This window comes from Artibeus jamaicensis, unplaced genomic scaffold, assembly GCF_021234435.1.
Source record: "Artibeus jamaicensis isolate MK-2021 breed Jamaican fruit bat unplaced genomic scaffold, CSHL_Jam_final scaffold_537, whole genome shotgun sequence".
In the NCBI taxonomy this organism is placed as follows: Eukaryota; Metazoa; Chordata; class Mammalia; order Chiroptera; family Phyllostomidae; genus Artibeus; species Artibeus jamaicensis.
Window position 1 is genome coordinate 14,404,519 of NW_026522047.1, and position 15,026 is coordinate 14,419,544.

A 15,026-nucleotide genomic window follows, 5' to 3' on the forward strand; every position below is an offset into this window, starting at 1 on the left:
AAACCAAAACCAAAACCCAGCACACCAAGGGGCGTTGAACTTAACGATGGATAGCATCACTTCTGGGTGTGAGTGTGTCCCGAGCAGAGCCTGGGACCCACTTCTGCTGGACAAAGGACTGTTTGCTCCTCTGGAATCAAATTTTACAGGCTGTTCCATAATTCAGGGGACAGCCTGATTTCTAGGTGAAGGAACAACCCCTCAGAATTCTTTGAACTCTTGGGTTTCGAGACTGGGGTTTCTTGTACAATCGGGAGACAGAGCGATGTCGTCTCCACTACTTGGAGAAGGGCGATGCCTGCCCGCCCCGCGAGTGTTGATCCCCGCTCCGTTATACTGTTATCCTAACTTCATGTACATGCAATTGATTTTGTTCAGGCCCCACAAAAGACCAAAAACTCACTTTCTAAAGAGAAATGAAAACCTATGTTGATAAAAGGAAACATATGCTGTATGTTATAAATTTCTTTCAGATTTATAACCTGGCCATTTCAAAAATATGTCTTTCAGGGAAACCACTTTGAACAGAATGACCTTAACAAGTGAACCTGGCAGGAAGGGGGGAGCAAAGCCTACAGCTTGGCAGGACATGTCTTGTCCAAGCTAGGGGGACACAATGGCCACGGTCCCTTCAGGGGGGCTGAAGTGCCTGCTCCCCAGTAGTACCCAACTCAAAAATTTGAAAAGAAAGACGAACACCACATGATTTCACTCACATGTGGAACCTAAAGAACAATATAAAGGAGCCCAGGAAACAGACACAGACTCACAGACACAGAACAGATTGACAGTTGCCAGAGGGGAGGAGGGGCTGGGGACTGGGTAAACAGGTGACGGGACTAAGAAGTGCAGATTGGTAGCTACAGGACAGTCATCGGGTGTAAAGAACAGCACGGGGGATACGGGCAGTAACACTGTGATAACCAGGTGTGGTGCCAGGTGGGTACTGGCAACATCAGGGGACACTTTGTAAAGCACAGATTGTCCAAGCACCGTGCTGCACACCTGAAACCAATACAAAATAATACTCAAAATAAACTGTAGTTGTAGAAATTTAGAAAACCAGAAAGTAACATATCAAATAATCATATCCATATGCTTCTTTGACTGAGTAGCTTTGGACGCAACTTTTCCAAAAACAGAGGGCTCTATGGAAAAGAAGCACAGTGCCCCGTGAGGAAAGTCACTTACCATGTGTGCATTCGGGGGTGATATCCTCAAAGAAATACTGAGTCGCTTCGAAAGCAGAGTCTGGCTCGTCTTGATCGGAGGAGGGCTCTAGAGAGGGCGGGAGAGAGAGTCTCGTACAGGCAGGACCATGTGCTTTACTTGGTAAAGAAATGACCGGGGCGGGGGGGGGTCGGGGGGTGTAGGCCGCACAGGGTCACAATGTACAGTTTTATCCAGTCTCTATCCTAGTGCCAAGCCGTCATCTTTTTAAAAAAATTTTTTAGTTTTGTTAGATAGACCCCAGCTGGCGGCCAGCCTTGTTTAAAACATAAATGCTCTCCATCTTTCCTGCTGTTTTCTGTGAGTGTTAGAACCACTCCCCCAGACTCAGATCTCAGAGTCCCTGGGATTCTGTGTGTCACTGAAAGCCAGTCACTCCTTCTCTGGGAGGTCTGCTCTTTACCATTAACGCTCGTGCTTCAGACAGGCCGGTGACCGTGGACTTGAGGACATACTGACTGAGAAGTTAGGTGAAGAGCCATCATTCAGCTCATTCACAGTGACCAATGAATGACTGTGTTAAGTCAAAAAGAAGCAAATAGCTTACCTCCTACACACACACACACACACACACACACACACACACACACACTTTCCAGCCAGGTGTCTGCACTGCTGTGCGTGGCTCACTCACCAGGCAAGACGTGCATTTTGTACAGGAGCTTGAGCTTCTCTGTGAGGTCCCCGTGGCAGGCAGCGTCTGGGAATCCAAAAACACCCCCATGAAACACACCATGTGTGGCAGGAACCCCTGGGGCTTACCATTCCCCTGAAACTCCCACTTCCTGCAAACGGAAACCAAGACTCTGGGTGACAGAAGGCCCGGCCAGGGCATGTTTAGGCTGAGAGTTCTGTAGTAACCAGGATTCTTGGTTTTACATCATCATTTGTTTAAATTTAGGATTTCTATACGCCCCTGTCAATTTGTTTTTGCCAATCTTCCCCCTCTTGTTTGAAAAAATTTTTTGTCATGCAGCATGGCCGTGTCTCCCAGCCTCGTCTCTCCTATTTGGAAGGCTTTCTCGGCCTTTGTTGTTTTAAGTTGCTGAGTCGAGGAGAGGAGGGTAATCCCAGTGACAATGGGAACTAACCCCTTTGAGCCAGGCTCTGTTCTAGGAACTTCACTTGGACTATCCCATTTAGTCCTGACAATAACTCTCTTTTTAGATCAGGAAATAGTTAGAGGCTAATGCGAAGCCCAAAGTACTAGAGCACTGTCCGTTGAAAATGACTCATTAACTACTGCCCTTTGGGGGCCGAGTTCAGCCGGTCACGCAATCTTCAATCTCCACGCCCTCCACCTCTTCCATTTATAATGAGTCACTGGCCACAGGGCCAGCTGAGCCACAACCACTGTGACGTGTTTAGAGACTCTGCCTTTCATGAAACGTGGACTGGAGGTGACGCAGCTACTTTATGGTTCTGATAGCGACTCCTTATTTCTAATTCCACACAGACTACCTATTCCCTGATTTCTAGAAGAATCTTTCTGCGGAGTTATATTAAAGTTGCTGATCCAGTCTTTACCAAAATTCATTGTTTAATTTTTAAAGACTTGCACAGAATGTCTCTTTTCTGGTCTACTCGTCTGCCTCCGCTGCTGTCCACGGCTCGTGGTCCAACATCAGCTGGGAGTTCTCCTGGTGTCTGGGGCGCAGCTTACTCCGCCCAAGGACCCACTGCAGTTACAGATGCTCACGCGTTCTTTTTCCGTATTTTCACTACCTTGGCCCTCTCCCTCCTTTTTTGAAGATTTTGAAAAGTATTTCTCTTTGTTGGAGTTGACTGAACTAAGTAAATTAAATATTTATGTTTATTTCTCTATCACTTTCTACACGCAGAACCTGCCTCTTCTTCCTCTTCCTTGTTCTTGCACAAAGACAATTTCTTTTAAAAACCCTTTTCATAGACACCAATATTTAGCTTGTCTCACTTTTGAAAAAAGCAGAATGTACTTAGGTATTCCTTATGTACTTAAAAATTAATACTGCCTTCCCCTCCTCAAACCCCCAAAGACACATGCACATAACATCTTGTTTGCTGTCCTTGACATAAATTAGGAGAAACTGAGCTTTGGAGACTCATCAGACTCCTGGGCCCAGCATGTGCTGAGTTGTTCAGTAACAGATACGTGTTGACTTTCTGAAAACTAATGTCCTGGCAAGTGACTCCACCTCTGAGCTTCTGTCCCTTCAACTGAAAATGGGGATGATGATAACAAGCGGGCAGGTGATGAAGGATAATAGTAACCGCACCAACCACGCCCGCAGGTGCCTGGGTCCAACCTCCCACTCTGCCTGCAGCCCTCTGCCTTCGGGCCCAGCAGAGCGCAGGCAGCTCCGGGCGAGCCCAGCACAGAATAAGGGCCGCATCGCCATTAGTCACCTCAAAGGGCTGCTGTCCGGGCCACACGATTACGCACAAATTCTAAAGCATCAGAACAGCACCTGCACTTAACAAAGGCCAGTCCCCCATCTCTCCCTTTATAAGCATATTTATAAGTAGTTTATACAAGCCATTGTTTTCTTACCCAAGAGAACCTCTTCCTCGTCCCTTTGCTTTTTAAAAAACCATCAGCTTTCTCAGGCCTTTAACCCTTCCTGACACTATTCTTGAAGACTCAGAGCGCAAGCTGGAATCATCACCAGCTCCATGCCTAACACCTTCATCTCTCCGTGGACAGGTCATTTAAAAATATGTGGCCCAAGGTCACAGAGCGGCACAATCAGAATAAACATATTTTTCCTCCTTATCTCATTCTGGCAGCCTGACCTAATGCCTGCTACACGCACAACTCATCATCAGTGGGCCAAGCTCAACGACAAGGTAGCTCTTCTCCCTCGTGATAAAGGAACAAGAGTGCACTAGGCTACGGTGTGGTGTGTGCTCTCGAGGGGCGGCCCTTCCTCCCGGTACAACAGACAGAAAAGGCTTCCCTGCCCAGCACTGAGCTGTCGGGGCTTCCTCAGCCCTGTCTTAAAAACATCACAAAACAGTTTTATAAATATAAATAAATAAATAAATAAATAAATAAATAAATAAATAAATAAATAAATTCAAAGAAAAGCAATCCACCCAAACATTTCTTCTTCTCCTGTGAAGTCTGCATGGTCCTTGTTTAGGTTGGCATTTTATTGTCTTGTGAATTCTCTGGTAATGTATTTTAACTGGTGTTGGGGACCATCTAATGTAGAAGGCAATGAATTAATCATATTATATATCCATTAGCAAAAAATGAATTTTACAAGGTTTGCAAACCCTAAAACATGCTGCTCTGCCCCCTGACCCCAATTCTTGGGGGCTGCGCTGACCACGTCAGGGCTACCACCCCACTGCCCGCCCCCCCAACCATGCAATCCCCCACATCCTTACTGAGCCCAGAGACAAACTCTCGGAAGTTAATCAGAGAGTCTCCGTTTTCATCTAATAACTGGAACAAGCGGGAGGCCAGCACGTCCGAGTGAGTTCCACAGGCCCAGGGAAAGAGAAGAGCAAACATGCCCTTGAACTGCTCGAAGTCAATGCGATACTGTTCGAGGTACGGCAGGCTGGGGTCGTGCCGGTCCAGCGCATTGCTGCTCCCTCCCCAGTAGCAGCTGGTGAGATGTTCTGCCTGAAAAAACAAAGAGCCGGCTGGTACAGAGGCCCTGGTCCCAGAACAGACCCAGGAAGAGAAGGCCCACCCTCAAGCTTAGAAATAGGCTTCTGGTCAACCCATGTGCATCCCCTGGGGCACCGCTCTGCTCTCCGCCTCGTCTCCTCCTTCATCTCCCCAGCTCCATGGCAACTGTCTCTGCAGTTAACACCGAGCCTGAGAGATCTGGTTCGGTTACTGAAGCAGGTGAGGAAAGAAGGGGAACCCCCCACCCTAATCTTCCTCTTCTGCACACCCTCACAAGAATTTTAAGATATTAACTCCTGTAAACACAGTTTTTTTAATTCAAGAGAAATAACGAGCATGTTAACCTGAAAAGGGTATAATTTAGGCCACGTGACCACCGTGCTCTCTCGGGGAGGATGGTAAAGGCCGGGGGCCAAGCAGCCTATGCAGGTCGTCTGGCCTGAGAGACACAGCAGGTCGTGATGAAATCCCGACTTTCCCAATTCATCGTTCAGTGTCCCACAAACCCCCTGCCTCTGGGTCACAAAAATCACACCCGTATCATCCTGGCCACACAGTATTCAGGCTACAAATGTGTGGTCCTTGTATTTCACACATGTGAAAATAGCTCTAGGAAAGTGTGAGTAGGAGCCGCTGTGCGTGAGAGGAGAAAGCTGGACCCAGCTAAAAGCTATTTCTGTCCTTGGAAACAAGGTGGCCGGGTCCAGGAAGAGGGGAAAGATAAAGCATGTAAAGTGGACAGGAAGAACAGCCCCTCCCCCACATTTACATTAGCTCTGGACGGAAGGTGGTGGGTGGGGAGGGGCATGAGAAGGGGGCTGTATTTTTAAATGTTTATATTCTCAGCTCCATCTTCCTATGTATGCATGTTGTAATCCAAGCACTCTTTTAAAAAATGAACAGAACAACCTAGAACTGAATTATTACAGTGAACTTCATTATGCCCCTGGATGCACATGACTTTACTTTGAAACTCACCTTGAAAAGACCATAAAGTTCCTCTAGCTCATCGATGGTAAAGGACGTTTCTGTCACAATGGTTCGTACCTGTGAAAAGAATAAATGCAGTGACTTTTGCCACATCGGGGAAGTTCCTGCTCCTCTAAGTCATCGTCCATGTGACAAGCAGGGATTCAGGAGCCACAGGACAGCGAGGAGGCTGAGGGGGAGGAAGGCCACACACTGCTTCTGGAAGGACTCACCACGTTCCGCTTCGTAGTGTCCTCCAGGGTCTGGATCACCTTCAGCCTCTGTTTGAATCTCATCTGCTCGATCAGGTCTGCCCTGATAGTTCCAAATTTCTGGAAGAGAGTAAGGTGGGCATGTCTGAGACACCTGCTAATGCACACAGTGTCCTGCTTACAGGATCAACGGAGACAGAATCCTGTGACGTGGGAGTAATGTCCAGCTCCTCTTGCAGCCCACTGGGACCGGGTGACGAGATTCTGGCCAATAGGATGTGAGCAGACGTTTTATGACAATGGCCCTTAGAAGGAAAGGAGCAAAGCCACACTGTCCCCCTGCTGGGAGGGATCGGACGTGTTTCACGAGTGGATGAGTAGATGCCTGGGCCCTGATGCTGCTGAGCCCCCAACAGGCCCCAACTGCAGGACTGAACAGTAAGAGAAAACCAAATATGTTTCTTGTTTCACTCCAGCCTGGGGTCCATTATTGCAACAGTCTAGCCTGGACTTCACCTAGCAGAAGAGTGAAAACTTATAAACTGCTTATCCTAGTGATTGGCATAATCACCACAATAATTAATGCTTTAATTCCATGTCACCTCATTGTCCTGGTTCTCGCTATACTTCACCAGCCACTTCTTTTCTGTTTCTCTAACAGAAACAGAAAATGTCTTCTCCTTCTCTAAACCTTGGAGAACATGGGGGCTGAGTCTTTAGATCTCTGCCCATCTCTCCTGTCCAGACAAATGCCCTCGCTCTGACCTGAATGCCTGGGAGCTCTTATTTGGATCCTGACTCGGCCACTTTCTAGCTGTCTGTGCCTTAGGAAAAAAACTAGCTCAAACTCTCTCAACTTACCTTTTCACTTTAAAAGGGTTAACACTCAGCGGTGGGGCTGTGTGAAAGCCCCCAGCACCCTGCCCCACGCAGGGCAGGCTCCCACGGAGTGGTAGCAGTCATGGTCATCATTCATAAACCCAACAACACATCCTGAACTTGCATAACTGCCTGTCCTGCACAAAGTCCTCCTTGTGTTTTATTAGCCGCATCCTTTCCCTACTTCACACTTCTCAGATGGAACCTACTAGACTGGGTCATCTTGAACTTTAGGAACCTCCGTGGTGGCCAGAAGCCTGCTGTAAGGTCTTTAATTAACATGTCCCTGTGCCTTTCAGAAAGGTCATCTTGGAGTCTGCATCCAACTTGAGGCTGAGACTTCTGAGTAACTCTACAGGACTGCAAGGGCCTCAGCCACAACCCCCACACAGAGGAAAACCGTCTGTCAGCCTGTCGCTATAGTCCTTTCTGGTAGTGGCCGGGGAGGGCATGCCAGGGGCAAAAAAATGTCCTCTCAAGGCATTTAGGAATACAACGATCATGTCTACTCACCACAAGAAAGTGGGTCAGTGTGTCAGGGCAACCTACCAACAACTGGGAAGCCCTTCACCAGATCTCAGAGCTGAAGGCGCTTCCCCAGTACTTCTCCTACTTTTCTATCTGCAGGCTAATTATCCTGAAGCACAGAAAGAAACATGGTGCAAACCTCAAAGCCGGTGTCAGGCGTCGGTCCAAACCAGGTTATCGCCGCTCTGTGCCGAGTGGCCCCATTCTGCAACTAGGGCAGCGATGCCCAGCCCTCCCCGGGTGCTGGCGTCAGCTGGGGGACTTTCAAAAAATACTTGTGCTTGGGCCTCATCCCAGAGAGTCAGAATAAAGTTGTCTACAATGGAGCCTGGGAATTCATGTTTAAAAGAGGGGCTTAAAAGTTTTTTAAATGATTTTTAAAAACTGAGAACCACTAATCCAAAGGTCAGGAGGGAAAAAAGTAAGCAATGGGTTTAGGATGTTTTTTGTAGGGCAACCTGTAGGAAGGCATGGGAAAGCCGGAACTTAGGAGCAGGGGCGACACTAACCAGAGGGAAGGGGAAAAATAGAAGAAGCACCTGGTGCTTTTCTTCTGCTGTGCTTTCCTCCATTGCTTTCTGGGCACACACAGGTGCACAGAAAGATGAGGCAATACAGGCACTGATGGACACGAGAGGGGCTGTCTTCCCAGGCGGAGGAGGGGAACTGCAGTGTCCGGAGACAGGATGTTGGGCAGCCCAACGGCCGCCAGGAGGGGTCAGCCAGAGAGGACGGAAATGGAAACCAGCCCTTGGTCTCATCTCCATTCTCTTCTCTTTCCCATGAAAAACGGGCCAAGTGCTGATTTCAGTGTGGCATTAGCTTATCTGCTGTCAAGCATAAAGCTGAGTTTCCATGTACAGCTAGCTATATTACTTTGGCCCAGAGTTCTCTTAACAATAAAGGCTTCAGAAGATTCTTTTAGGGAAAAAACCCTGCAGGTATAAAAACTATTGCCTTTAATCACTTGGGCTTTTTTTTCTGGAAGAATAATCACCCAAAATTTCTAAAAGCTTTGGGAAAATGATTTTTTTAAAGATTTTATTTATTTATTTTTTACAAGGGGAAGGGAAGGAGAAAGGAAAATATCAGTGTGTGGTTGCCTCTTGTGTGCCCCCTACTGGGCACCCGGCCCACAACCCAGGCATGTGCCCTGACTGGGAATTGAACCAGCGACCCTTCGATTTGCATGCCGGCATTCAACCACTGAGCTAGGGGAATGATTTTTAACAACACACACACATTATGGTAATAACTGGTTTTTGGAGAGAGTGAAGGAGAGCAGCCATGCTTAATCTCCATTAGTGGAAATATAAATTAGAACAATCCACATAAAAATTGGGCAGGGGAGCTTGGAAATAATCCATACTTTTTGAGCTGTTGCTGTAAATCTATTCCTCAGAATAGACTCTAAGGAAATAATCAGAGGGGTGATATTTGTGTGTAAGTTCCTCATGTAATATGATATAATATCTATGCAGTACCATATGTTTGCCACATTATACTGAAAATCTGGAAGCAACCAAAATGTCTGTTGGGAACCACCCTGTCTGGTTTCAGAAGCTGTAACCCCCCATGGCTAAGGCTGAGTAAACAGACCTTCGGACCATAAGCCACTAAGGAGACAAAACTCATCTCCCTGGCGGGGGGCTCCGCCTCTGCCTGCTTTACTTCACCCTGCTTGGCCCAGGGCGGATGACTGGTTAGCTAATGGTGGGTAAGATTCCTGAAAGGAGGGATGAGCTCAGGCAGGCATGGTCACGAAGGGGCGCACTCAGGGAAGGACTTGGGGGGCTATAGCAAAAGGGGGTGATGGACCCTTGCCCCTCAGCTTTAACATAGCCCGAGTCCTCATTCTGTCTGCTAATCTCTAGGCTGCCTTACTTCCCCTGCCTGACTTAAGCCTGAAACAACGACAGAGGGTGGTGCAGCCCTGTGCTGGAAAGGGCAGGTTCCCCAGGGTTTGCAGGCCTAAGAAAGAATGCACAAAATCCTGTGAGAACTGCTTTGCTAAGAATGCTCTCAATTAAATAATAAGGGTCCAAGCCTGAAATGAGTTTGTTTCCCAAAGTTTTATCGCCCTTTAGCTAACTGACCCTGACTCAGAATGAGCCCTCACAGTTCTTTGTATGTTATCTATTGTTTGATTCTTACTGCCTGACAATAACTGATGAATTTACCTGTATTCCTGTGTAAACTGAACCCAATAAAAGCCCACTGAGGAACAGGCTCCTGGTCCTCTTTTGAGAGACTGACCACCTTTCCTCCCCAAGCAAATCATGTCTTGGTAGACTTACTCTCATCTGTGACGGACTGGGGACTCTGTGGGCAAAGCTTCCCCACAAATGTCCAACAAAAGGAACCAGCTAAATTAATTTTGATGCCTCATTAAAGCAGAATACTAAGAATCTATTACAAACAATGCTTTCAAAGATTATTTAGTACATTAGAGAATGCTCATATATATTTTATGTGAAGAATGGAATGTTGCAAAATTCTTAGTAGGAACTTACTTTTTAAGTATATATTCCAAATAGAAAACTATACTTGAGGGAAATATGGTGAAATGCTCATAAGATATAGTACATATTTTTCCTATTTCCCCAGTTCCTAAGTTTTTTCTAATAAGCATGCATTACTTTTATGATACTCAAACATACTTAAAAAAAAGTCTTTTTTCAATACACACAGAGTACCAATGAACATTTTTAAAAATAATAAATTACCAGTCTTCCTCTCATTATGAGTTAAGGACGATCATTTCCGAAATGGTTTCTGGAACTATGACATTAAAAAACCCACCAACTCTTGTCTCTAAGAAGGACTCTCTGACCTCAGTCTGCCCCTCACTACTAGTGCCTTATCCAGGTTGTTGTGAGTTGGAATCACCAGTCATATAATCCTAAAACATCTGTAGTGTATAGCATGCTTGGCAAAATAGTTGTGCTCTTTCTCAATGATCATTTCTGTAGAAGTTTGCAGAGCTAAGGATAAGGAAATGAAGACACCACTAAGAAGTATGGGCACTGAGTCCTCCGGGCTCCACAAACCACCAAATGCTAGGAGACAGAGCACTGTGGCCCCTTCACCCCGAGAGGCCTTACGTTGAGGTTCAAGACCAGATCTGGTCCTGGTGGACCAGAAGGCAGCCTCCCCCACCAGGCCAAGGAATTCCAGAGGAGTCGGAGGGCTGGTTCTTCCACAGGAAGGCGCGGGGTATTCTACATGCCTTGGACTGATGAGGACTGGCTTATCCACTCCAGAGAAGGCCTAAGTGCTTGGCAGGAGAACAGGAAGTAATCTGGTTTGTGCAGGTCCGCCTCCCAAGACCTGAGTTCAACAGCCCTCCTCAGACCACCCAAAGGTTTCAGGGTGGACACAGTAAAGAACTGGAGAGCAAGAGCTTGTCATGACCTTTGCTCCATGGTATGACACCCAGCAGAAGTCACAGGCCCCATTCAGAGTCCTCTACCTCTGCAGCTCAAAGCTGTCCACTGGAGGGTGGCTACTTACTATAGCAACTAGTTCTCAGCAGGTCAAAGGACCCAGAAACCCCCAAGGGTCAGCCATGAAGCGTGCGGCAGGTCCAGCTGACCCCCTCACAGCACTGGGAGCGCTGTGACACTGAGCCAGGAAAGCAGACCCACCTCGTAGGAAGTTCTGATGAGCCTGAAGATGTCCACCTCAGGGTAAGGCTCCACGTCGTCACTGAGCAGGGAGTGGAGGTGGGGAATGGGGGGCAGCGTGCTGTCTTTGTTGGTCACGCTGTCCAGGTACCTGGAAGAGGAACGAACCGGACGTCATGAAGAGGCGGAGCTGGAGTGCTCCCATTACACTTCTGCACACAGATTCCGCAAACTCTGACCATGGAAACAAAAGACCAGAATTTCCTTAAGAACAGAGTGAAGTTCCCTTAATTTCAAAAAACAAAGCATATGAAAATAAATCCTCAGCCACCAAGAGAAGTGGCAACTAATGATAACAAATGAGAAAAAAATTTTAAGTATATTTATGATTTTGTGTTGGGCCATTTTCATAGCCTTCTTGGGCTGCATGGGGCCTGTGAGCTGGGGGTTGGACACCCCTGGGAGGATTGTGTTGGCCAAAACCTTCATTTGGTGTTCTTGCATACGATGGCTCTAGTAGCATTTAGTTGTCTTTAACTTCATTCAAAATGATTTTGTTAGATTGTATTGTGGCAACTGTCATATCAGCATGCATTTTAAAAAAATGATCAAAATTGGTGAATTTTTATATAATCTTTTCAATATTGAAGATGAAAGAAGATATACAATATTTTTGCATGTCATGCTTTTATTATTTCAAGAAAGGTAAAACTGCAACTGAAACGCAAAAGGAAAGATTTGTGCAGAGTATGGAGAAGGTGCTGTGACTGATGCAACATGTCAAAAGAGATTTGCAATGTTTTGTGCTGGAGATTTCTCACTGGACGATGCTCTAAGGACGGGTAGACCAGCTGAAGTCGACAGCAATCACACTGAGACATTAACTGAGAACAATCAATGTTATACCATGCAGGAGATAACTAACATACTCGAAATATCCAAATCAATAAATTTATTGGGGAAAATGAAAAATGTCTTTTATTTTACGCTAAACACTAAATGGACTTTTTAGCTGAGCCAACCCAACCCAAGAAAGAACCAGATGAGGTTTTCGAGGAGCCTTCGCACGCTACCTTCCCAAAACGGTCATGGCCTCCCCGTCGTCCTTACAGTTCAGCAGTTTGTCCACATTTGCATCCAGCACAGCCAGCGCCAGCTGGAATATCACCTTGATTCCTTCATAGAAGAAACAGTCGACAACCACAACTGCGCTCTCAAAGGGCATCACGCTGAGAAACAGGGTGAGGAACCAAGACAGGGAGATGGTGGAAATCACGCCCAGGTCCTGCATGCAGTCGTAGAGCTGGGGGACGTAGTCTCGCGCCAGCTCCTCGAAGACACCCTGGTCCACCAGTGCACCTGTAGCGGGGTGGGCACAAGGATGCTGAGGGAACCCCCTACCCTTTTACCATGTTTTTAAAATATATATTATTGATTATGCCATTACAGTTGTCCCATTCCTCTCCACCCTGCGCACCCCCTCCCACCCACATTCCTCCCCTTTAGTTCATGTCCATGTGTCATAAGTTCTTTAGCTTCTACATTCCCATACTATTCTTGCCCTCCCCCTATTTTCTACCTACCATCCATGCTACTTATTCTCTGTACCTTTTCCGCCCCCCTCCTCCTCCCATTCCTGTCGCTAACCCTCCATGTGATCTCCATTCTGTGGTTCTGTTCCTGTTCTAGTTGTTTGCTTAGTTTGCTTTTGTTTTAGATGTGGTTGTTAATAACTGAGAGTTTGCTATCTTTTTACTGTTCATACTTTTTATCTTTTCTTAGATAAGTCCCTTTAACAGTTCATATAATAAGGGCTTGGTGATGATGAATTCCTTGAACTTGACCTCATCTGAGAAACACTTTATATTAGATGAACAAATGAAGGCTAGACTAAGTGAAATGAAGGAAAATGCATGGGGAAGCAATAGTGATGGAAAGAAAACTGGGACTCAAATCGATGGAGTGGACCAGAAAGAAGAAAGAAACTAAACAGAAAAGAATGAAGAAACAAGAATTCAAAAAAAATGAGGAGATGCTTAGGAACCTCCGGGACATCTTTAAATGTTCCAACATCTGAATTATAGGGGTACCAGAATGGGAAGAAGAAGAGCAACAAGTGGAAAACTTATTTGAACAAATAATAAAGGAGAACTTCCCCAAGCTGGCAAAGGAAATAAGACTTCCAGGAAATCCAGGAAGCTCAGAGAGTCCCAAAGAAGGTGGACCCAAGGAAGCACACACCAAGGCACATCATAATGACATTACTCTTACTATTTTTTAAATCACTTTTCTGCATGCATGGTCCCCACATACAAATTCCTTTTTAAATGACTTTTTTTTTTTTAATGTAAAAGCATGCCAGCTGTACGCATTCATGATCAACTTACATTTCTGGAGAATAATGTCAATGAAACCAATCAGGGTACATAGGTTTAGGAGTGAAGACGGAACACAGACCAGGGACAGAAGCAGAGCGAAAAGCACAAAGCACTAGCGAAAAGCACTAACCCTGACCACACCACCCACAAAAAGCCAGTCCTGTCGGCACGAATGTCTAACACTTGTATCGGAGCAACCGCCATACTCTATGTAAATGCTCGTGGTTGTTGTTTGCTCTGCAGTGAGACCAGTTCTGAAGAAACACCTTGGAAGCTTGGTTTCTGGATAAGCTGTTACACACCACCCACATCAACTGGTTTTTAAAAGAATTTTTCTAGCAGTGATATGTATGTATTCTGTTAAGTTCCATGGGGCTCCTTTGCATGCAGCCCATGTGGATGAAGCCTCTCGTTCCCAGTTTGGACACTGGAGTAGTCTGGCGCCCTTGGCGAACTGGTGACCGGAAACGGTGTTCCAGCCGGCATCGGCCCCAGAAACGGCTTCTTGGTGAGACCTGCATGAAGGCGTTAGGCCCGAGCCCACGTACCGACAACTCTGGTGTTGTAGTAATCAGGGAGCATGCGCTCGCACAGAGCCACGAGCAGCCAGAAAGCCTCCTCCTCTTTGGCGTAGAGCAGCAGCACCGAGGTGACAATATTCATGGCCTGCCAGAAGGCAAGGGATGTCATCAAACACAGTCCACCAGATACGTGGTTTGTTAACCCAAAACATCACTGAGTTCGCCTCACCGGGGCCAACGAGCTCTTTCTGTAAAAGCCCAGACACAAAAATATCCAGGGACTTTGTGAACTACACACACACACACACACACACACACACACACACACACAGTCCTTAGATGCTAAGGACTAAAGTGGGCCCTGCACACACACACAGTCTTTTGAGGTTTGTTTTGTGTACAGCCTTTTAAAAATGTAAAACCGCTTTAGTCCTTAGCATCTAACCATTTAGGGTCTTTAGGAGCCCCAATATTCAGCCAGGAGGGAGACGACAAAACCCTCATTGAAAAACTTTGCCCAAACGCTATTTGACAAAGCCTTTAACTTGCTAAAATCTCAGAGTTTTCATCCTTAATTCAGTGAGGCACAGATTTCCTTTTTGACCTGTACTAATGGTTTCTATAACCAGTTCACATGGCTTAAGGCTCTCCTCAGAGAACAGTGAAACCTTTCAAACTGAGAGCCCCGGCCCATTATTTCCATCTGGATAAAGAAGACAGTGATAAGCACTGTGACTTAAATTCTAGAGCAGCCTACTTTATTAAAAGATATTATCAGGAGCCATAAGGTTTAAGTACTTTAATCGTACTCTTAATTAAAAAAGGCACATCAAAAGATAAATATGAACTCTATTACATCAGAAGCCAACTAACTCCTGGACTTCTTTGATCTTCCAGAAACCAGTAATGGCTCATCAGATTTCTACAATGTAAATGTCAAAAAGGGAATTTTGGTCTAATAGGCTCTTTCTTGTAGTAGGTCTTACTCAGTACTTTCCCAGATGAAGTCATTACTAAAATTGCACTTGAAAATTAACCAGATGATTCTGCTTCACGACATG

The 15,026-nt window shown here is 46.1% G+C and overlaps 1 protein-coding gene across 2 annotated transcripts in view; it reads right to left on the bottom strand.

The window, feature by feature from the left end:
- The window catches only part of TBC1D9 (TBC1 domain family member 9), a 73,276-nt gene that overhangs the window by 3,300 nt on the left and 54,950 nt on the right, over positions 1-15,026 (bottom strand). The window contains exons 11-18 of one of the 2 annotated variants that reach the window (XM_053658281.1): positions 13,993-14,110; positions 12,140-12,425; positions 11,088-11,217; positions 6,058-6,153; positions 5,831-5,899; positions 4,603-4,843; positions 1,865-1,930; positions 1,192-1,278 (exon numbers count right to left, since the gene is read on the bottom strand). In XM_053658281.1, coding sequence (XP_053514256.1) covers positions 1,192-1,278; positions 1,865-1,930; positions 4,603-4,843; positions 5,831-5,899; positions 6,058-6,153; positions 11,088-11,217; positions 12,140-12,425; positions 13,993-14,110 — 1,093 coding nt within the window. Of the gene's footprint in view, positions 1-1,191; positions 1,279-1,864; positions 1,931-4,602; positions 4,844-5,830; positions 5,900-6,054; positions 6,154-11,087; positions 11,218-12,139; positions 12,426-13,992; positions 14,111-15,026 lie in introns of both variants that reach the window. The other variant, XM_053658280.1, reaches the window with a different exon arrangement.